The sequence below is a fragment of the Ostrinia furnacalis genome, unplaced genomic scaffold (genome assembly GCF_004193835.3).
Source record: "Ostrinia furnacalis isolate ACB-3 unplaced genomic scaffold, ASM419383v2 OfSCF3539, whole genome shotgun sequence".
NCBI classification, from domain to species: Eukaryota; Metazoa; Arthropoda; class Insecta; order Lepidoptera; family Crambidae; genus Ostrinia; species Ostrinia furnacalis.
Window position 1 is genome coordinate 8,650 of NW_021133778.1, and position 23,357 is coordinate 32,006.

Consider the following 23,357-nt stretch of genomic DNA (forward strand, 5'->3'; position numbering starts at 1 on the left):
GAAATTGATTTAGCTTTATATTAAAGTTTTCAAGCGTTTAAGTTAATGGTTTCTTAAAGAAAGGATGCATTTAACTATTTTTTTATCGATTTTTGTCTCATGTCAAATTCGGTTTAGCAGACAAAAGCACAACAAGCCAAACACTATCGCCCTTATTCACAAACGATGCTTGCTTGAGTGAAGCAGAAAATCGAACGCACAGCGTTGAATAGACCTCTGTGATTCGTGTGTCACCCTGTGCGTCCACGCGCACTGTGAGACCACATAGTAATGTTTGTGAATACGGGCGTTACGCATCTTAATATCTCCTTGTAAAAGGTACTACCTATTTTGCATCAAAAATATACAGTCTGATGTGCCTTTACAAGTAGTTTATAGCCTACCACCTTGGACCATCAAAATGGCGGTGGACGAGCGAAATGCGGTTGCGGCGGTTGGACCATTTCCGTTTTGGCTGTCTTAACATTTTAATGGCGGAAACTTTCTTAAAAACGTATCGTAAAATTGTGCAATGAACGACGAATTTTAAAAATATCATATTTTTATGTAGCAACAATAGGTAAGTACTTATGTTTAAAACGAAGTAGGATTACTATAGTTATTAAAGTATTTTTAAATGATTAAATTAAATTGAACCTGCTTTTTGCTTCACTTACTTACTTTAACTTTGACAAACATCAAAAATCTGTCAAACTCCATACAAAAAATAAGGTGGTACAACTCAGCCTAAATATTTTGTACTGTACTAATCAAATTGCAACAACTGACAACAATCATCTCAATGTAACCCAAAATAATTCAGTTATTACATAGTATGTAAAGGCACTCCTTAATACTATTAATATAAGCACTACCTTATAATTCCGACTACGCTAGTCGACTCGAGGCAAAAATAAAGAAAAACAATTCGAATTACACAGTGTCATTATAACCCGTTCATTCATAGTCACATCCCAGTGTGTCATTAACCACCACATTGATACAAAACCATGTCCAAACGTAGAATTGTCTAATTTATGCAACACCAGACCTCTCACCGAGACCATAATATAAGTGGGTAAAGTAGGATTATATTTCATAACTCGAACACAATCACGTAAAAAAGTTCTACCACATAAAAATACTTAGCTAAGCCTAAAATTTGTCGTCTTATTAATGAATTCCGTAATTTGGTTTGAAATAATAACTGAATAATAGGCACTGCAGTATGCTCTTTTGACCAATCTCAGAAACTCTCAAGTAAAGGCCTGGCTTTCGTGATACTTGCGGCCTCAGTGGTTTGGTATTTCAGCACCAATTGCGTGCATTTCAGCAGCAGTAATATAAAAAATAATGTACTAAATCATGTACCTACTTAGTGTGGTATTTAGACACGTAAATTGTCTGGATCGAGATGGATTGATGATTCGTATGCTATTTTTTTTCAAAAAAGTGCTTTAAAAGGCTAGCTTAACCGCTTGAGTACCAGACGGCATTAATTAATGTCATAACAATTGATTATCTATCGTGTCTAGATTCGCGGATCTTGAAGGATTAAAATACACCTACTGAACGAAACTTTACTGCGCCCAGACGTTATTTTCAAGACATTAGCAAACGCTCTAGTTACATACGGCGTACAAAAAACGCGAGCGTGCGGCTAAGTAGATAAAACAACAGCAGCCGTCAAATTTTCTTTAAGCATTAATCACACTAGTATGTTCGCTAAGCTGCTAGAGTGACCATGGGTTCGTGGATGAGTGAGATCAAAATACTGATTAAGTAGACACCTCTCCCAGTGACTTAATACATTGACTTATAATCGTAATACTTGGTATTTAATAACTATTGTTCCTATATTCTCAAACTTTAAGTTTTGATTTGAAGTTATTATTTTAGTCATGTTCCTAATGTAAATTGTCGGTTTTTACTTGCATTTAACGCAAGAAATTTAAAAAATAATGAAATTTAACAATAAATCCAAAAATATTTTTAACTAATACACAGAAGACTGGGACTGGAAAGCGTAGTTTTAACTAGGCAATCACAATTAATTTCATTTTATCGCAGTAATATTTATTACCACGACTACGTTGAATTGGAAAATCCACTTTATTTAAATAAAAAAATGCATGAACTTTTATACCCATAATTTTAACATTCGATAATACTTACATTTTCTATGGAGTAATAAAAATATCCTATCCCCATCTAATCTCACACCCGCCCTACCCTAATTCTAAAGCAAACTTCCCCCCATTTCCAGAAATAAGTGCGTCATGTTCAAGTTAAGATTACCATAAGTCATGGCCACCCTACTCGCGTGCCAATGCGGTCGCGAGCTTTCTACCGCTAACGGTCGGCGCGTGCGCAAAGCACCTGTCCTGGGACCCCGGCCAGTGTTGTTACTATTGCATTTGCCTCATTACTATTGTGAGGCTATTGGGGCTTAATTCCACTGCTGATGAAAGGTTTTTTCGCTTTGTGAAAGATGGTAGGGAAAAGAAAGCATTTATATAGAGTGCCACTAATTAGGTAGAAGACTGTTGAGGGCTGAAAGTTTTTAAAATACTAAAATAGAGAAAAAAAACTGTGTCTGCTCTCAAATCTAATTCGTTAATAAATGATTTACCTAACTAGAGCTTTATATCACCGTAAACTTTACGGCGTAAAGGATCTGTAAGTGACATTACCTCAGCACTTTCATCCATTTTGTTTAATAAACAAACGAAGGTTGTCTTTTTATTTCGTAATGTTGGTCCTTCGAGCCGGATGCAAAAATATTGAAATTTAGAAGCATCTTTAAGCCGTTAAAATTACAATTACCAACACAATTATTACCCATGATTCATACACCACCAAAACACCCGATCAAGGATTGTAGTCGTTACGTCATGTATCTTAACGGTCGCGCTGCGCACGCGCAACAGGTGAACTCGCACCTGCGCCAACGGTCGCCGCTTCCTTTATGCTGACATTACGATGGTTAGATTAGACTTATGGACAGCAGGTATATGAGTTTTTATAGCAATCCCCACTTAACATCTTTCTAGGTACTGAGCAGATGAGGCAAATATCACCCCGTCAATTAGATGCTTACTGAGTGACCTATGTAGGTGAGTAGGGGGATGAAAATTGTATTCTGCTCGTGCAAACGTAAAAATGGAGTATATTTTAAAGAATAGACTTATTTTAAAACTAGCTTTCCGCCCGCGGCTTCGCTCGCGTGGAATTTTGTCTGTCACAGAAAAACTTTATTCTGTTTCAAAAACCGGGATAAAAACTATCCTTTGTCCTTTCCCGTGACTCAAACTATCTCTATGCCAAATTTCATAAAAATCAGTTTATTGGTTTAGGCGTGAAAGCAATACAGACAGACAGACAGAGTTACTTTTGCATTTATTTATAATATGCTTGAAGGCTCACAGAAAGTCCAACGCGCCAACAAGTTATACAATACAGATAGTTTATAATATCAATTTCAATATGTAAATTTATAATATTAGTATAGATTGACGAAGTTCCTATAATTTTTTCCATTATTTTGTTGAACTAAACTAATAGTTTTAGCACTTAGCGTAGTTTTTTGTTATGTCAAAGGTCGCAGAGACTTTATTTATTTATTTATTTCGACTTTAGATTTGTATGCTCTATCCCGTCATAATATAAGTCAAAATCACCCCTCCCGTGGCGCTCCCATACCTCAGGCATTGACTGAGTTAATCGCTATAACTACACTCAACATCAAATAAACCGCACCTTCCGCGACGCGAACTTTAAAGATTTTCTTCTGACACAATCATGGTACCCCAACAATATTGGTGTTATTTGAAAGTCCAATAAATATCTTTAAAGAAAAATACATTTCATTTCTAAATAAATGATTAACATATACCATAAATGTGACTTGAAAATAGACCTCACTTTGGGCTCACCTCTGGGATCAATTAGACCAATTTTTATGGTTATAAAACCAAATAAAGATCTCACGTGTTCTCTTTAACAGATGGATAGCGATTAATCCCAACTTAACAGTTTTATAGTCATAAAAAATGGCTATAGCGTAACTACCTATTTTTTGAAGAAGTGACTCTGGATCCTTGTAAAGACACATTTGTGGGGTAAAAACCTTTCCTTTAATGAAATGAAGTTTAGAACTAGGCTTTCAAATGGTACCAATGTTGGTGGGAAGTGAGGATGCATACGTTTGATAAGTGCTTGTCGCGGGAGGTGCGATTTATTTGATGCCGAGTGTATTTACTATGGTGACATTTCTTGTCAATACTGTTTTCCCTACAATATTAAAAAAAAATCATATGACCTCAATAACATAATATTCAGCCATGACAATGATAAATGGGTATCATAAAATATTATTTCGTACTGTTGTCTAATTTTAAGGTTAAATAATGAACTTACTTTGTCAGTTAAAGGTTTAAGACAATGAGGCTGAGAAATTACACTGCAATCAGAAACTTGAAGTTTTTACTTTTATGGTTAATTAATATAATTGATCCATAATTTACAATATTCTGGTGACATTTTACTTATGCAGAAGAAATTCGATGACATATCATTAAATTTTGACCATGAAGATGATTTTTTAATGTCACGCGTAAATTATGAGGTAAAGATGATTTTCTTATGTAATTTTTTGAACATAATGTTGGTAATGATTTAGCAAAAAAAAATAATTTTAAAGTACCTACCTACGAGTAGGTACTTACTATAAACATAAAATAGACTAATATTCAACAATTCTGCTAAGAAAGAAATAATTGCATATTAAGTACTTAAGTAAAAACAGAATAGGCATCCCCGGTGTTTTCAAAGTTTTTTTTTTTAAATTTAGATTTAAAGTCTACTGACTTCCTTGAATTCCTGCCTTATCATGCATAAAAAATAGGTACTTATTCTCTTCTTCTATTAGTAAATAATACCTATTACCTAAACCTGGCCCAAGGAAGACATTTTGATAGTATTTACCTCAAAATGCACTAGAAAAGCAAATACACGCTCCTTAAACCCTTAAATTATTACTTCCCGGTGCAAAACAAACAAACTATTGAGGTAATCAGCACCACAAACAAATAATATGGCTACGTGAGTACTATTCTAGAGCAAAATTACTGTTGTTTGAATTTCAATCGTAAGTTCAAGACTTCAAAGTTAAATATGGCGTGGAATCCAATAATACTGAATTATGGTAAAATTGTTTTCGCTGTGGGTTGTGGCACGTGCCTTTTTAGGATAGTTCTAAGGCAGTTGTAAGTTTGACGTAGGGTTGTCTATTTAGAACGCTGTATTGTAGAGAAAGAGTCCTAAAAATAGTTTTTCAAATTATCAAAATATTATTATTTACCAACAAAATAGTTCCTACCTATATTAAAATGAAAAGTTGATTATAACCTCCAAATTAGAGACATCTTTCAGTCGTCTTTTAGATAATTATTATTTTTTATTTAAAAAGCTTATCTTTTTTAACACTTTTTTGCCTAACTAAAGAAATATTTATGTAGGACTAGCTGACCCGGCGAACTTTGTTCCGCCTTAATGGCAATAAATAAGCAGACTTTTTTTTATTTCGAACAGGATAAAAAGTATCCTATGTCCTTCTCCTGGCTCTAAACTACCTCCATGACAATTTTCAGCTAAATCGGTTCAGCCGTTCTTGAGTTATAAGTGGAGTAACTAACACGACTTTCTTTTATATATATATAAGATATAAGATATAAGATATGAGTGCGAAACGGAACGTAAGGATGTGTGAAAAATAAGGAAGAGTGTGTGAGTGTGACGTACGACGACGTGTAGACGAACGACGACTGTTTTAGATTACTATTTTTATTATTTTCTATCTTGGGCAAATAAATACGTGGGAATTAGAACCGCATTTCAATTCCTACATTTATTTGCGTAAAGTTTTGCTAGAACATTATTCAGTCCTATTTTTTATTTATTTATATAAAGTTTTAATACCTACCTAACATAGGTATTTTTTCCCTCAAACTTTTATCATTTACCTAGTTAGTCATTTTTATCTAAGTGCCAACCCTGAAAGAAAATAGACTGGAATGATATTGGCACGCAACTGGTCATTGTAGTTTTTGCTCAACATTAGATAAGTCAACCATCTTATTGTTTTGCCCTATAGTTACAACTAACGTAGAGTCAGGAGGTTTTCTACCAACAGGGGGCGAGTGTGAGTTTATTTCAAACGCATTCGATGTTGACTGCGTAAAAAAGTGATGATAATATTAAATGTATGACGGATTGTACAGCGCCCCTAAACGGAAACTTTCAAGCACTAAAATCTTCATATTGACGACGTTTAATGTAAACTTACACCAAGCCCTCAGGTGTTTGAATAGTAACAGGCAAAAAAGAACTCAGTAGATGACTGTATTCTAAGAGGATACAGTTAAATATCATTATTATTTTAGCCAAATGACGTCTACTGCTGGACAAAGGGAAGGCCTTTCAGGCCAAGGACTTCTACAAAGACCAGTTACTTAAGTATTTCAGCCACAGGACGTCCACTGCTGAACATAGTAGTAGTTCTCCCCCAATGATTTCCAGATTGGCCGGTTGATAGCAGCCTGCATCTAACGCCACTTTATTGTACGTGGCTTCCATTCCAGAACTTTAACCTTTGGGTCCACAAGGTGGACCGACGTCATCATAAAGGTAGCAGGAGGGTGCTGGGCGCAGGCTGCTACCAACCGGGCAGCATGGAAAGCATTGGAGGAGGCCTATGTTCAGCAGTGGACGTCTTATGGCTGAGATGATGATATGTATGAACCTTAGGGAGTCTACTATTAAAAAATGTTTATTGTGGTTCCGTTTAGATTGTATTGGTTAATGTACGCATGTTTGTTTTCCATCATCTACGTTTGATATTTGCACGTAGGATGATTGCATCAAGCATTGTCTTTTTTTATTTGTTTGAGTTTTGATATTTATCAGCTACTTTAACCATTCAAGTATCCGCGAATCGAGGACACATTATTGTTACCGCGGCTCATGCGACCACTTAGGCTCGGTTGCACCATCTTACTTTAACTTTGACAAACATCAAAATTCTGTCAAAATCCATATAAAAACACCAGTTAACGTTATAGTTACGGTCAAAGTTAGGTGGTGCAACTCAGCCTTAGAGTTTGATGGGTAAGGATTACACTGGATGCGTTCTGTGACAATGTTGTTGTGATGCGGGCTGCATTCACTTTGACCTGAGTGAAGGCAAAATCTTAAAGTTTGCATAATAATATTATTGTGAAAAAAAAAACTCATTTTTGTGAAAAGTTTGCTCGTCAAATGCCTTTTGTTTACTTTAACACCATTTCCCAATCTTTAAATCCAAAAATACGCTACTGATTGTGAAAAATCACCTCCAACATCCAGAATCATTATAAAAATCCGACGTTGACCATCATAAACACGGATTCGCGACCGAAGAGTTATGTCCTCGTAACACGCTATCCTAAAGCGATGTACTTCACCGATAAATTAACTCTTCGCACCCCGATAGTGCTTTGTGCAAATCGAACATCGATGATTTATGAACAATTATCGATTAATTCAAGCAGCGATCGTAAGTTTAATCGATATTATTAAGGCGGCTCGACGCCGGGACCCGACAGAACCTAAATCACGTCCGCAGTTAACGTGTTGGGTAATTAGCGGTTTGTAAATTATGATTTTGATCGTGAACTTGAAATGAGTAATTAAATAAAACCATTTTTGTCATTTAGCCCTTTGGACTTGTACGAAATCGAAATTTCGAAACCAATTTCCTGATATTGTATTTACTTCACATGTTACTGCCCCCGTGGCAGTGTGGATAACAAAAACTCCTTAACACCTCTTACACCGGTTGAACACCGTTTTAAAATAAAATACATATTAGGTACATAGTTTCTTGCTAAACAATCTTCCGTCAATTTTATAGCCTGTGTTATGTACCGTGAATGTTTTATACGAACTGAAAGGACAGAAGATATTATTATGTTAAAACTGAAAGACATTAGCCAGAGATTGTTTTGCAATCCAAAATAACCTAGAGGACCGAATTTATTTGAGTTAGTAGTTTGCATTTCTGAATTTTATTTCTTATTCAAACATGCCACCTTTTTGTCTCGAAGCAGGATTAAAGAATAGTGGGACCTGTTAAAGCGTTTTCAGAAAGCCTATTTGCAGAAAATAAATGACTATTACTCCATGACCACTGTGCAAAGGCAAGCGAAATTAAAAACAAACACGATCGTATTGCAGCAGTAACCCGAACGGTTGCTGTCCGATTGTGCCCTCAGACGTGCGACCGATCAGTTTTTTGTCGGCGAATGGGAGCACTACTCATCAGATAACTTAACAAAAACCCGATGACGGGCACAGACCCGATACAAAGCCACCGTCAAGCTTCGATTACGTCCTATGACAAAGCAGTTTGCTCTGAACAAAACTCCATATTGATCCAAACAACTTGTCTATTTCGCTTGGGCATTATTGGATTTTTTGTCTCGGAGATGGGCTGATAGGTTCAGGCCACCAGTATAAGATGACCCTTTTAAGTACAGTCGTCTTCAACAATTGAATGGTAGTAAAAATAAGACCATCAGCAATCCACCAAAATATTCATGATTAGTGTATTATTTTGTCAACAGGGAGATGACAAAGGATCATGAAGAAACGTCGTCTCTACCGCCAACGTTGATACCTCTACGTAACCGTACCTTACCGTAACCTTCAGAGAAGGAGAAGCATATTATTGGTCAGTATAATTAAAATTATAGCAACGCGAATGTTAAGTTACTCTTGGGTATAATTATGTAAGCTAAGTATTCTAGGTACTCTTCTTCTTTTCGTGTCGACAACAAACCTACACAGTGTCAGCCCAAAACCCCGCCACAAGAGTGGCGTTGTCAGCAGCACTCATCAAATCCTCCTGAGTGCAGTTGCTTGGGTACTCAGGGCACGACATCAGGTGCTTCATCGACTGGGGAACAAAACCGCACGTGCACTCCATGTTTAAGCCATCCAAGAATCCCCACCTGACCAGATTGTCCTTACTACGGCCAACCTGAGTCCGAAGTCTATTTAAAGATACTAGGTACCTACTTATTTAAGTTCCTTTGTGAAATAGCGTCCACTTCTAGATAAAGGCCACCCCCAAAGACTTCCATAACGACCGGTCCTACGCTGCCCGCATCCAGATTGGTCCACCTGCACTGAAAGTTTTTAACTTAATTTCAGGATCTTCTTCAAGTCGTGTCGACAACAAACCTACACAGTTTCAGCCCAAAACTCTGCTTCAGGATGTTAAGTTTTGAATCATATTTATAGTACTCTGTAACTGTGACAACACTCTTCAAAAAGGTCTATCAAGCAAAAATGTTATAAAAGTTATTCGTTTATAACGACGGCGACTGTAACAAATCTAAACTTATCCATTTAAATTTATACTGGCCAGTGCGCGTTCGCTCCTGGAGCGCGATCTATGGTATTGTGCGCCCGCGCCGATCTAAATTGTTGGTTTAATCGAACTTTTTGTAATCACCGTTTGAAACGTGAATGCAATACTTCTGTTGGTATCGCCCGGTGTAAAAAGTGAAATGAGAACGCTAAAAACATTTCGATAAGTATCGATTAACTGAAAATAATAGAGAATGTACCGCACGAGTTTTATACAGTGATCTTTGTTGGGATGACGGAATGAGGTTTGTTCGGATGTACTCAAGAAAATAAATACTCACGTGACAATTATAAGCTGTAGGTTCAAATCTCTAGCGTATATAACTATTCTTACGCGTTTAGTCTTTACTTGCAAATAGGATTCTGTTACAACATCTAGTTTCAAATGAAAATAATATAGGAAACCTAAATGCAAGAGACATCCTACGTGCGAGTCAGAACATGGTCTGATGATGATGCTTAGTATAATAACACACTGTGAATGAATATTCATAACTGCGATTGTAAAAGTATTTGAATTTTGAATCAATATTCAGATGTTGGTGGGCATCAAGAGACAAAACATTTCCAATTGTTTGTCTGGAGAAATCTTTAAACTACTTTACGATTTTAACATAATGCTATAGAATATTCGCTGCCCAATCCACGGTTCTAGTGTCTTATACAAGCTGCTAAATCTCCCAAAGGAGACGAAGTCGTTAACGAAAACAAAAGCCTACGCTCCTATTGCAATCTACTTAAAATAGGTGAGAGAGTGCATAATTTGAAGTGGACGACACCCACGCACAAACGGATAGGTGCAATCATGGTGGTTCTATTAATAGCTTAATAGTTTCTCAGTAAGTTTCGTGATCGAATAGAATATCATTAAGTTGGAACGTTTTGGTGGTCCGAAAATGGACCACCAATGACGGTAATGTAATAATTGTTTCTGTGTAAAGATTTATTACAGCGATGATTGACCTGTTCGGACTCGTTTGGGTGTACACGGTTTGTTAGACAATAGGTTTGCTTGAGTACAGTCGAATGCACATCGAGTTATTCGTTTTTGTTGCGGAATATCACCTGTTATGTCTACATAGGACTAGTATGTAGTTCGTACAGTATCTTTTATTTATTTTTACTCAAACAATAAGCACACTGTACTGAAAATAAAATAAGTGTTCAGATGTGAAATATTTGTATGATGAGGATGGTAATAAGCGTTTGTTCCTGATTTTTGTATATTTATTAATATGTCAGTGCATCGGTTATGAAGTATTTTTCATGCAGAACAAGGCAGGTATTTGACCGCAATCGCGCCTGATGTTAAGTGAGATGCAGTCTAGGACGTCAAAAATTGTGCTTTATTTGAAGTTATTAAATAAACCAGTTTGATTGAAACTCGACTCGAAAACATTGGTACTAAACGTCCATTATTATTAAAGTACCTACTCAGTACTCTTTATCAGATGGTTGATTAATAATTTAATATCATTACTTGTTGCAAGATTAATTGTTAATCCGATCAATAAGACGTTTAGTAAAAGTTAATTTAATGATCAAAATTTAATTCATAGAGTCATTATGTTTGAAGGCTTTTATAGTAGGTACTTAGATTCTGTACTATCCTACTAAAGATATTAATGTAAACGTAAAGAAAAAGTGTCATTTTCAATTATAATGTCAATCATTATATTTGTTGTGTTCCGGCAGTTAGAGGTAAGATAGCCAGTTCCTCTGTGGTTTAGGATTCCGGGTGAAGCTCGCTCCCACCTTCGCCCTGATCATCACTTTCCATCAGGCTAGATACAGGTCAAGAGCTTCCTCGTTGTGGATAAAACAAATTCTTACTTAACAAAATCACATTTTTGTGTTCTTGGGCTAATCTAATCTATTAAAATTAGCAGTATAAGATGTGTTAAGAAACAAAACTAGTGTCGTTTAACTTCCCACAATTCGCAACACTTCGGCTGAGTTGCACCACCTAACTTTAAACACCTAACGTTAACTATAACGATAATTAGCTTTTTGAATAGAGTTGGACAGATTTCTGACGTTTGTTAAAGTAAGATACTGCAACCCAGCCTTAAACTTCTATTCAATTAAAAATGCTTTATTAATAGAATCAGTTAAAAAGAAGACCGAATAACGAGCTGCACAGCCCTATAAATACTCGAACACTTCCTCGGGGAATGAAATGTTAGAATTGCTTTTATCTGGACCCAGGAGCATGTACAGCCCACAGGACGAAGGCATGCTCCACGGCAGGCACAATTAAGACTTAATACTTCCAAGTGAAGTTGTTTTATGCAAATCCAAACGAGGTTCGCGTGTTTGCGACGCCTACGTAGGGGTATATTTAAAAGGGGCAATAAATATTTTGTACGGATATACTGCTGGGATTTGGTGGAACAATGGATGGCGATAGAGCGTTTATCAGGTGATGAAAGTTGTGTATGATGGAAATGTTTGGCAGGTTATTTGGAACTTACTGAGTATACGCCCGTATTCACAAACGATGCTTGCTTACGTGAAGTAGCAAATCGAACGCACAGCGTTGAATAAAGCTCTGTGATTGGTTCGTGTGCGTGTGCACCCACGCGCACTGTGAGATCTCATAGTAATGTTTGTGAATACGGGTGATAAGTACCAGAGTTCGCAAATATTTGTTGACTAAACTAAGACAACTTTTGACTAATTTTTGTATTCAAGATCCACAGGAGCTGTAGTAAGGAATATTATTAATTCATACCTCTCGACTCAAAAGTATACTGTCTTAAGGAGAGCATTTAGGCACTTGTAATAGAACAACGAGCCGCTCTATGAAATGTTCTAGGGTCAGTGTCAGTGTCATCTTTTCACGGACTAAACGTCGTACATTTCACGTTTTTTACCATTCGTAAGAGCGTTACCCGCATTTCTTAGAAATGCTTTACTCTATACAATACTCACCATAGTATTAATTTTTTTCATAGCTGGAAAAAAGTTGCTCGTTGTTTTTAGGTAACTATTTTTTTAAAACTGTGCAAATTGCACAGTATTTTTTTATCTTTAACTAGGTACGACATGTATAAGTAAGGTTAAGGTACATAAAAAAGTTTTAGGCTGAGTTGCACCACCTAAATTTAACAGTAACTATGACGATAACCGGTGCTTTTTGTATGGAGTTTGACAGATTTTTGACATTTGTCAAAGTAAAAGTAAGATGGTGCAACCCAGCCTTAGTGTTTAATTTTTATACTCATATCTTAGGAGGGTTGTAAAAAAATACCATTTTTAAGTAATGAAAAATTTATTTACTCGAATAACTTATCTAAAAATATAAATAGTTTTCCATAAATTATAGATTTGCTGCAAGTAAGAAAAATATTTACAGTCGTTTTGGACGGTATATAAATCACAATATACGTACATAGTGTAAGTATATGATAAGATATTCTACATAGAACTATGTAGTAACGCTAAATATTTACAAGTTTAATCTATTTACAGAATAAATAAGCTTTACTTTAGCTCCAAATATAATGGAATGTCAAGTTTTGTACAGTTTCGATTGTACAATGTTACGATTACATACTATGTATTTCTTTAGTAAATAACATACAATATACGTGCCAACAAGCATGATGTTGTTATTAAAACTTTATAAGCAAGCATTTTCAATGCTAAGGTTTTACAATTAAAATTGGTTCAAAGCCTGTGTTTTTTTTTTAATATGTACATCCGTGACACTTTGACACCCTAGCGGGTAGCCAGTGACCTTAAATGACACATGTTTTGTCATTGTTAACACCACGGGAGTCATCAGTGATCCCCTTTTATTACTACACTAGATACGTCCTGCGGTCCACGGTCAGGTCAAATGAACGTAGCCCGCACCTGCCTGTGTATGAACATAAGCCTCCCCCAATGACTTCCATATCGCACGGTTGGTAGCGGCCTGCATCCAGCGTCTTCCTGCTACCTTTATCAGGTCGTCGGTTCACCTTGTTGCGTTTTCCGGTACGTGGCCTCCACTCCATCGGGCCATTTCAGCTTGGTAATCCGTCGGGCTATGTCAGTGACTTTAGTTCGTTTACGGATTTCTGATTTGATCTCGTAAAGAAACACCGAGCATTGCCCTTTCCATCAATATTATTCATACAATATGTTGCGAGCTGCGTGACCGCAGACCGCAGAACGCAAATTGTGTATCAAATTCTACTTAGTGCCAAGTTTTTAAGATCATAAAAACAAAAACCAATTTTGATCTTTTTTCAACAAAAAAAACTTAAAACTTATTTTTTTAATTCTTAAGTTCAGAAATGCAGTGTTGTACTGAATAAGTTCTTACCCTATAAACTGCTCGAGCTTAATACGCTTTTACCATGAATAATAAATTAAAACTTAATATAATTTATGAGCTAGTATCACACATTTTATTTTGTATACCTATAGATATGTAAGTACTTTACTGTTTTGTAGAAGTATATTATTTGATAAAAATCATCATTTTAGTGTCTGGGAGATTCAGGTTGCTTCTCTCGCGCTGTTTCTTTGATGTTTAGCTGTAACAAAGAAAATAATACATGAGGTTTTGTTTATTTTCAATTTTCTACACTGTGACCTATTATATTGTACACATTTGTTTTCAGTGCCCTGAGCATGAATGACTCTACATCGTGCTTATCTGAGAGCTAGAATAATTTGAGAAATTCAACTAAGAGTTTTTTGTGTTACTTAGTAGATAGAGCAAGTATCTGAAGTTCAAATCCAAGAATCAGGGTCCTGAAGACCAGGTTCACTAATTACCTAAGTCAACTATTGACGTCACTATCTGTAGTGTTAGAGCCATAGCACACGTTGCGTTGCGCCGGCAGTGCGACGCCGGAGCGATGTTGCTGTGTCGCCTTACACAGAAATATCTGTGGCGGGCACACGGAATACGTAGCGTGGGCAGGCCTCTCACTAGGTGGAGCGACCGGTGGTCAATCTGGTGAAGGTCGCGGGAGGTATCTGGATGCGAGCGGCGCAGGACCGGTCTTTGTGGAAATCCTTGGGGGAGGCCTTTGTCCAGCAGTGGATGTTTTTTCGGCTGAAACGAACGAGCACGAGTGTCGCATGCGCGATACGGCGAAATCTTTGCAGTGCGACATCGCAACGCATCGTGTGCTTTGGCTCTTAGTGCTAATGTCAATTCTTACCGGTATGAAGGAACAGATGGTTCTTCAGGTTGGTGTGCTTGGAGAACCCTCGGGAGCATATGTGGCACTTGTAGGGCCAGGAGCCGCTGTGGACGTACATATGGGACTTGAGGTCCCCAGGAGTCGGGAACGACTTGGAGCAGAGACTGCACTTGTGAGGCTTTTCCTGGAGACAAAGAAATGAGAAATTAGTACATAGAAATTTGTATTTTGTCGAGAGAGAGATTTACAAGAAGGTACTCGACTCAAGGCTACGCTAGAATATTATGCATCACTGACCATCGATTAGCATAGACTTTACCATCTAGAAGTCCATCATATCTATTGTTTGTTCTTTTCAAAAATTACCTACCTACTTTAAAAATTGAGAATTATGTATTGTCCATATCTACTTAATTACATACATCCATATCACCTTAATAAAAAAATATAATCTGTAAAATAAAATGATACATTCCAAAAGCAATTCTAATTTAAAAATAATAATATAAACGTATTGGTAGATATTGAAATCCTTTCAAATCATCCTCTTAACACTTCAAGCTACAAACCAGTACAAAACCAGTCCCCATAACCCTCTGGATGGTAATGACCAGAAAAAGTACACAGAATCAATCTGGGAGACAATAAAATGGCTAATAATCATCATCTTCAATAATCAAAGTCATGACATCCCATCGTGCGTGCGCGCAAATGAATTTATAATGGAACGCGGTTGCTGTGTGTGAGGTTTTATATGCGTGAGTGTGGTGTTTTATAACGCTGAAAGTAATGTGATTGTTAGGGTTCCGTAGCCAAATGGCAAAAAATGGTTTTATTAGAGACAACTACTTTTTTATTAGAGACAACGTTAAAAAACTTCTACCGCATTCCGATCCTTTTGAATTTTGCCTTCAATTATTGCTTGCAATGGAAGTGAAAGTAATAACATCCCAAAAATAGGGTTATGTTTTAGATTAAGCTTTTATTACTTATGCTGCTGTTTGATCCTAATTTTTAATTAATTTGTCTCTATAGATGCCATTTAAAAACGTTGAACTCCAACTCCCTGATATATTTATTTTATTTTATAGAAACCAATAGCGATACATTGAAAATGTTAGTTATAAGATTTAGACTGAATTGTAAATGTATTAATGAAGTTTTGTTCTCGTGCTCTACATTCAGTAGTACAGGCAAGAGCACATCAAGCACCACAATGTAGCATCCTAACTTGTTGTAATAGATTTTAGTTTGCAACAAAACGTCCAGTCCGTACCGCCAACTGTCCATTAACAGAAACGACTTCCGAATGAAAAAATAAACGTCGTTAGAAACATTAGCATCAGAATTCAAGTACAGTCTCTGATGGCCATCACAGAGTTTACTGTCCAGTAAACGCTGAACAAATTGAATTCACCGTGACGTCATTTCCATGTGGCTTCCCAGGGCTACAAATTGCCTTACTCTACTTTTTGGACTGGCTGATAATTTAGGCTGTGGTTAAACGTTCTCTTTGATGTAGATACGACTAAATAGGTCTATATTAGATTTAATCTACCCCTTTAATGGTGTTTCTTGTATTGACTGTTGCGAGCATTTAGAACTACATATATGGGAAATTAGTTTCTTAATTCTTAATCTGCTCCAAACTTAAGTCAATATTGTATTCTAGAAGTTAACTTTAATTACTAGCTATAATTTATTCTTTAAAACAGTCATATTAATATCCTGTACATAATCATCTTTAAAAAACCGTAAATTGACTTCACTCAAAAAAGGCAAAAAAAAAGGTTCCTCCCAGTTCATTTTCACTACCCTGCCTACAGTTCACACCCACCAATCTAATTCCAACGTGTCTAAATTAAAACTAAAAAGGTAATTTCCAAATTCACAAAACAAAAAACTGGCGGTAGCTTTATCAGGAGTCAGGACAAAAAAAATGGCTTCCGATAGGTATTATTTTCGACCTTCCCCGCTACCGAATATTGCTAAATAAATCAATAAACAAAGACCCATTCGTTGTCTGACAATTTCCGTTGGATAAATCACAACGAGAAAAAAAACCGGTCTCACGTACCGATAATGAAGCAGCCCTTGGAGAAACGATATTAAACCGATATAGGTTTCCACCAACAAAACGCACGGTGTGAACATCTGCATCATTGTCGAGATATAAATGCAAATTGTATATTTATACGCCCGCTGTTAATTAAAGATTAAGTTAAATTTGTTTGCTAAGCTGAAAAGGCATTAAGATATGAACACGTTCCACTTAACCATCGGTAGTGTTAATTTTACAGATAAAATTGATTATGCGTTACACAGAACTAGATTCTGCCCACGCGGCTTCTTTATTGGTTCGCACTTGAACTTTGCATTTAAAGCACAAACAATATGAAAACCAGCTTTCTAGTTGCAGAATGCAAAACCTTTTATATCAACCTGATTTTCTCTATGAAATGAATGACCAGAAAAGGGACACAGAATTAATCTGGGAGACAATTAATATCGCATAGATATTATTGAAATGTTGAATAATAAGAATGATAACTAGATCCATCAACAAAATACAACTGTTTGACCTACAGTATCGTTCGTTTCTGCCAAATGACGTCCACTGCTTTACAAAGACCCTAGAGTATAATTTGAAGTATTTATAAACTTAAAAATCTCTTATGGTCAACTTAAAATTAAAAATAATAGGCAACTTAAAAAAATCTCTGCAAGGAATCAAAAATGACTTGACACATTATTTATGTGATTGCCATATGTAATTACTCTTAACTACCTTTTAGTCTTATGAGAGTCAAATTAACGAAATAAAAAGACTCTTAAAAACTTAACCAACCGTGTAACTCCTTATCATTCCTCTCGGCCGTCTAAATCGAAACAAGCCCGCTATCATAATCACACGCTCGATCACCAATCGTACCAGTGACGTATGGCCAGGAGATACCGGGCGTATCTCTAGGGTTGCCAGTTCCAAAAACAAAAGCCGGACTGCCGATGCTTCATTTGGCCGGACATCATAATCATCAACAGCCCTTTACAGTCCACAGCTGGACTATGAGTCTCCTCTACAATAGTGGAGGGTTTTGCCATAATCCCCACGCTTGGCAGGCGGGTTGGAGATCGCAGTTTAAAAGATTGATGTTTTTCAGAGAGCGTTGCTGCCCGTTCTCTGTTTTATATGTAGTCCCTAAGTCACCTTTACGACACCCGCGGGAAGAGTAGGTGTTGGTGAAATTTAGCCGGATATTTTACCCTAAAAGCCGGATTTACCGTTTAATAGCTAACATGCCATGTCACGGAGGGAGGTCCAATTAATAGTATATTTATCTGGGCTACAGAGCCCAACATCCTGATACGCGCATAATTATGTGCTCGATATTATTCTTTGGCTTGACTTTCGACTGGCGCGGCACGTAAAAACTAAAAAGTCTAGGCCGGGCAGGCCGGACAAGTCCAAAGCCAAACATGTCCGGCTAAATCCGGACACCTGGCAACCCTACGCTCTGCGTTATGGAAATACGATGCAAATGTGATGCGCCTTGGTTAATTCAACTAAATAAATTGTTCGGGTACGGTATTGCTCGTTAGCGGTCTCGGCAGTCAGGATATGCGTGACTTGGCCGTCTAATCACTGGTTGCATTTTTGACGGTGACAAATTTGGTAATTGACACAGAAGGAGATTCAAAGGCAGAAAAACTGAACAAAATTACAAGATCGCTTATGAAGTACTATCGGCAACAGTGTTAACTACCCATTGCCGGTCATGTCGTCTCGTTCTATCGCAAATAATCACCATTTGATGACAGCGAGAGCAAAAACGGAAATGGATAGTTAACACTGTGGCCGTGTACGTATTTTGACTGTCCTAAAAATTCGTAGATATCTAAAGAAAAATTACAGGTGTCTACTGACTCAAACAGTCTGATAAGGTGCGCGACTTCATGAAACGCTTTAGGTACTTTTCAGGACTTCGATGCCTGAAAATTCATCTGAATAAACTAACCCTTAAAATTAATTTAACTTTGATCAATAAAATACAAAAAGAAATAAACATGTTCAAAAGAACTTAGCTGCGTCTTTACAACTAAGCCAACGCCGCCTCTTTCAGATGCACAAAATGTCAGCTACACTATCAGACCTATCAATACCGTACCTAATTAAAGGCAGCCAATTATCTCTAGCTACGTTCATCAATATCACGGTGTCGGTGCTAAGACAAGGAGCATATTAATTGGGCCCACGTATATCACGATAGTTCTGTTATGATTACAAGAATATCCATGTAAGGAGTTTGTACACTAAACAGAAACAGTTATTTAACCGCTACACGTTCGTTAAAACCTTAGCCTGAGTTTTTAAATTAAAAAAAGAACTTTAGAATGTTCCTTTTTCAAACAATCGAGTGCGCTATTACAATCTGGTGTTACTTTTTTTTATTTGAGAGTTTATAAACAACCAGCTTTTTATTTGGATTCAGCAATTCGCGTAATGAGGTAGAATAACGTCTTTTACCTACCAATATCTATTTAAACCACCTATACGAGTAACACATTAACTTATTAAGACAGCACTTAGATTAAGTTCACAATAACTGTTTTCTATTAAATAAAATAAAATAAAATTAAAAAAACTGAACATTATGACACATAGAAGGTGCACATGTAGTACCTATATTAAAGAGCTTTTATCACAAAACGTAAATAATAATTTTCCATCGTATCATTACTTGGAAATCCTATCGTCCACTTATAATCTAAGAAAAAAAAAGCCCAGAAATTAAAAAATCACGCCCTTAAGCTATTCAAAATCCGTTCCCACCGATCCTGCAGTATATATTCTCCTTAACATTGGCTTTTTCATTAAGTCACCTCTGGAATAATTTAATCAGTGAGGGCAAAAGGAGGATAACGGATGATTGATAGTGTTGTGCCGACGCAAACTGCCTCCGTTCTGCGTGCGTATGCGACTTATTTTGCCGGTCGTTCGATGGCCAGTTGATTCAATATGGTATGATAGAGAATTTAAGATTGGAATAGCAGTGGTTTATTTAAAATAGAAAATTATGTTATTTCTTTTTATTTTGATGAGCGGCTCATTGAAATAGTACTATTTCAATAGAGTCCTGTATCATTGCGACCAGTATTGATATTGTGATGTGATCTCCATTAAGGCTGAGTTGCACCAACTTATTTTAAACGCAACTACAACTATAACCGATGTTTTTGTTTAGAGTTTGACAGATATTGACTTATTTTATTTGACTAATTTTATCACAGTTGGTTTACGAGTCATGTGGCTGTGGAATATCTTTTGGAAGCGATATATTTTAATCCTCCTTTTGTTGAAGTCGGTTAAAAAGAAGAGCGAATGAAACTTAAATAACCACTTTTAACCAAAATATTTATAAATAAAATACGAAAACAAGTTTAATACAAACTTAAAAGTGCCTTATAAATGATGGATTCGTTTACAACTTTGAATCCTTTTTCACTTCTTATCAGCTCTGTCACAACTTTGTAGCAAATGACCAGTAAAATTACCTGTCATATTTAAACTCCATGTAAATTAATTTAAAGCTTTCTTGGTTTACTTTGTAAAATAACCTTTGGTTTTGAACCCAGAGAAAGAAATTGATGTTTAAAGTGTTTATTTTTAAACCGACAGACAGTGGTGACTGAGTTTGTTGCGGCGCTTCTTCTCAGCACTAATTGCCAAATGTTTGTCTCGAAGCGCTGGTAGGGAAAAAAAAGAATGAGACATACGTATAGGCTCCTTAATCCTTCAAGGCCGCGAATCTAGACACAATAGATAATCAGTTGTTATGGCATTAATGTATGCCGTCTGGGACTTTAAAGGTTAAGAGCATTTGACGATTTGCAAGTACTAACTAATTTAATTAGTCTAAACAAATAAAGAAAATTTTGATTTGATTTGTTTTAAACAATTATTTGTGTTTTTAGATAAAAATATCATTAACGTTTTACCTTAATCAACCAACCTTACAAATGAAGCACTTGTCTGGTGGCAAAATAGTAGGCACACATAATCTGAAAACTAAGTTAACCAATGCCCTTAGTTTGTTATTACCTATGACGAGTAGAAGAGTAGGTTCTTTTGTAATCCTATAGCTTTTAATGCCTACATTCTTTCATATTATTATTCATTAGTGCCGTTCTAAAAACGAGTCACTCATCAAACTTGCTCTAATAAATCAATTTCAAAGCGATTTTAAAATAATTAAAAATAAAAGAATGCTCCAGATTGATACGTGGGCGATGATAAGGGCCCTATACCGTCATTATTCGTTTTGTGCCTTATTACGTGATGTATAGAGATGGTATTTGAATAACCATATGGATATGTAAATCATTTAAGCACTACTAAGTATAGAATGACATACCCAAAAAGCGAGTACTTAACAAGCGGCTTAGTGAATATAGGGTGTCGATAAACTTCCAAAGAAAAGCAATAAAAATTGATCATGTGATCATACACCATTTTACAAAGATGTTGGTAGGTATGTCTTTTAAAAAATAATTATTTGTAGCAGTAACATAAAACAAAATGAAATGTTCAAAAAACCTAAGAGAAAATAAAAAGCTTTTTATTTGCATTAACTTCAAAAATGTGTCGATGTCAATTTGAATAGAGGATCTCATATTTTTAAATATGTTTTTAAGTATCTGTAACATCAAACACTTTCACTATAGGAAAAAAAATCACACTAAGAAATCTGAAATTTTTCACAAAATAATAAGTTTGATCACCCTGTATTATCTTTTAATATTCAATTCATCGCACCGAAAGTGTGAGATAACGTCAAGACGTGTACTTGTTAGATAGTAATTAGGTATTTGATTGCTATTCGTATCAAAATGAAGTAAGCTGAGTGAAAAGCTGTGGCTTGGAATATTTCTAATAAGTGCAAGTAAGAGCTCAGCGCAGGCCGCTACTAACCGGGCAGCATGGAAAGCATTGGGGACGCCTATGTTCAGCAGTGAACGTCCTATGGCTGAGATGATGAAGAGCTAAGTAATTTCTTTACCTAATTTTTATTAATTAATTAGTTTATTCCCATAATCCACATTTCTATTCACTAAATTACTTACTAGTACATACTGTAAAAGTATTTGATTACTTTGCAACCTTTTTTTAAAATATTTCAGCAATACAAGCTGACCACTTCTCTGAATATGGAAATTAATGTGCTATGTTATAGTACCTATCTATTAACTACGTTCATTTTAACTTAATCCAGTCCGCTGCTGGACAAATGCCTCCATGGTTTTCCACAACAACCAGTCCCACACATCCCGCTTCTAGGCGCTACCTTCGACCTTCACCAGATCGTCGGTCCTCCAAGCAGCAGACCAGCCTATGTTTACCAGTCCTACTTATGCTTTAAGTAATCCGTGATAAAATTGCAATACAATAGCCACCATCATGCGATCGTTACGAGGAAGCTGTGTAATTGACACATCTTATGTTTTTATCGGCGCATCATTATGCGTTCTCAACTGAAGCGGAAAATAGTATTATCTGCACGCATTTCTTTGGGATGATGAAAAAAATGTCTAGCTTAGGGTGAAGTTCAAGGGTTCTGTATAGTTCCTATTGAATATAAAGCGTCCTCATACGACACCCGCGGGAAGAGACGGGTTGGTGACAATGTATTCTACTCTGACGTCACCACACGGCAAAGGGCGACTATTACACACTAAACAGAAAACTGAAGGATTAAACTATCAGTTTCTTAAGCTTTGCGGCTAAATGTAACTATTAAGTTGTAGTGTTCATCCTTTGAAAGAAAAGTTTAATGTGAACGCATTTAGATTCCAGATCCTTAATCACGTACAGAAGTGGAGCACATTTTGACACCCGTTATCTTTTTTTCATACACATTTATTTTTAATACATTTCTGCAAGCGTGAAAAAGTTCATTACCTAAGCATTTTTAGTGGATGTCATAGGTACTTTAGCCGTTATATTTTTTTTCATATTTTTCATATTTCATTTATTCATGCATGTACATGCATTTTTGATACATTTCTGCAAGCGTGAAAAGGTTCATTACGTAAGCATTTTCAGTGGATGTCATACTTTTTTCGGTATAATATATTATAACCAAACTACTTCTTTCTCAAATCGAAACAATATTTTACTTTCGTTCCACCCGCTATCAGCCGATCTCTAAAACTGCGAAACGGTTGACATGTGCTCGATTAATACAATTGTACAGTCATTATTTGTAGATCAAGAGCTGCAGGTGGAGTGCGCACGCGACGCTGATGGCTGTTTGATATTCAACGCTTTGGAATGTTTGACAGTGGAGATATTAATTTGAAAGCATGTGAAAGAGTACCACTTTGACCTTTGTTCTTCAAAACCCTTTGCGACAGAATGTGGCCCATTTCTAGTCGACACTATTTAATGCAAAATTTCCCTTTTTATAGTCTTACTATAGGAACTACACTGTTTAGGTGGGCTTGTCTGAACATTAGGTTTACCTACTGAATATTGCCAAAATTACATGTTTCGTTATTTTTTTTTTGTTTTCAGCTCGGTAAATATAGGGACTAGAAGAGAAATGGGTAACACTTTATGTACTTGAAATTAAGAGCAATAATTAAGCTGTGTCAATGCTAGAAATCTTAAGTACCTACAAAAATTAGGCTACTAAACTCAACAATAAATTGAACTACGGTTACAGCTAAATCATTTCTATATCATACACAATACACAATCTA

At 36.2% G+C, this 23,357-nt stretch overlaps 1 protein-coding gene across 1 annotated transcript in view; it reads right to left on the reverse strand.

The window, feature by feature from the left end:
• Positions 1-13,144: 13,144 nt before the first annotated feature.
• Positions 13,145-23,357, reverse strand: part of LOC114357882 (zinc finger protein 177) — a 72,275-nt gene continuing 62,062 nt past the window's right edge. The window contains exons 6-7 of the mRNA XM_028311677.1: positions 14,616-14,781; positions 13,145-13,979 (exon numbers count right to left, since the gene is read on the reverse strand). Coding sequence (XP_028167478.1) covers positions 13,942-13,979; positions 14,616-14,781 — 204 coding nt within the window. The 3' untranslated portion in view covers positions 13,145-13,941. The remainder of the gene's footprint in view (positions 13,980-14,615; positions 14,782-23,357) is intronic.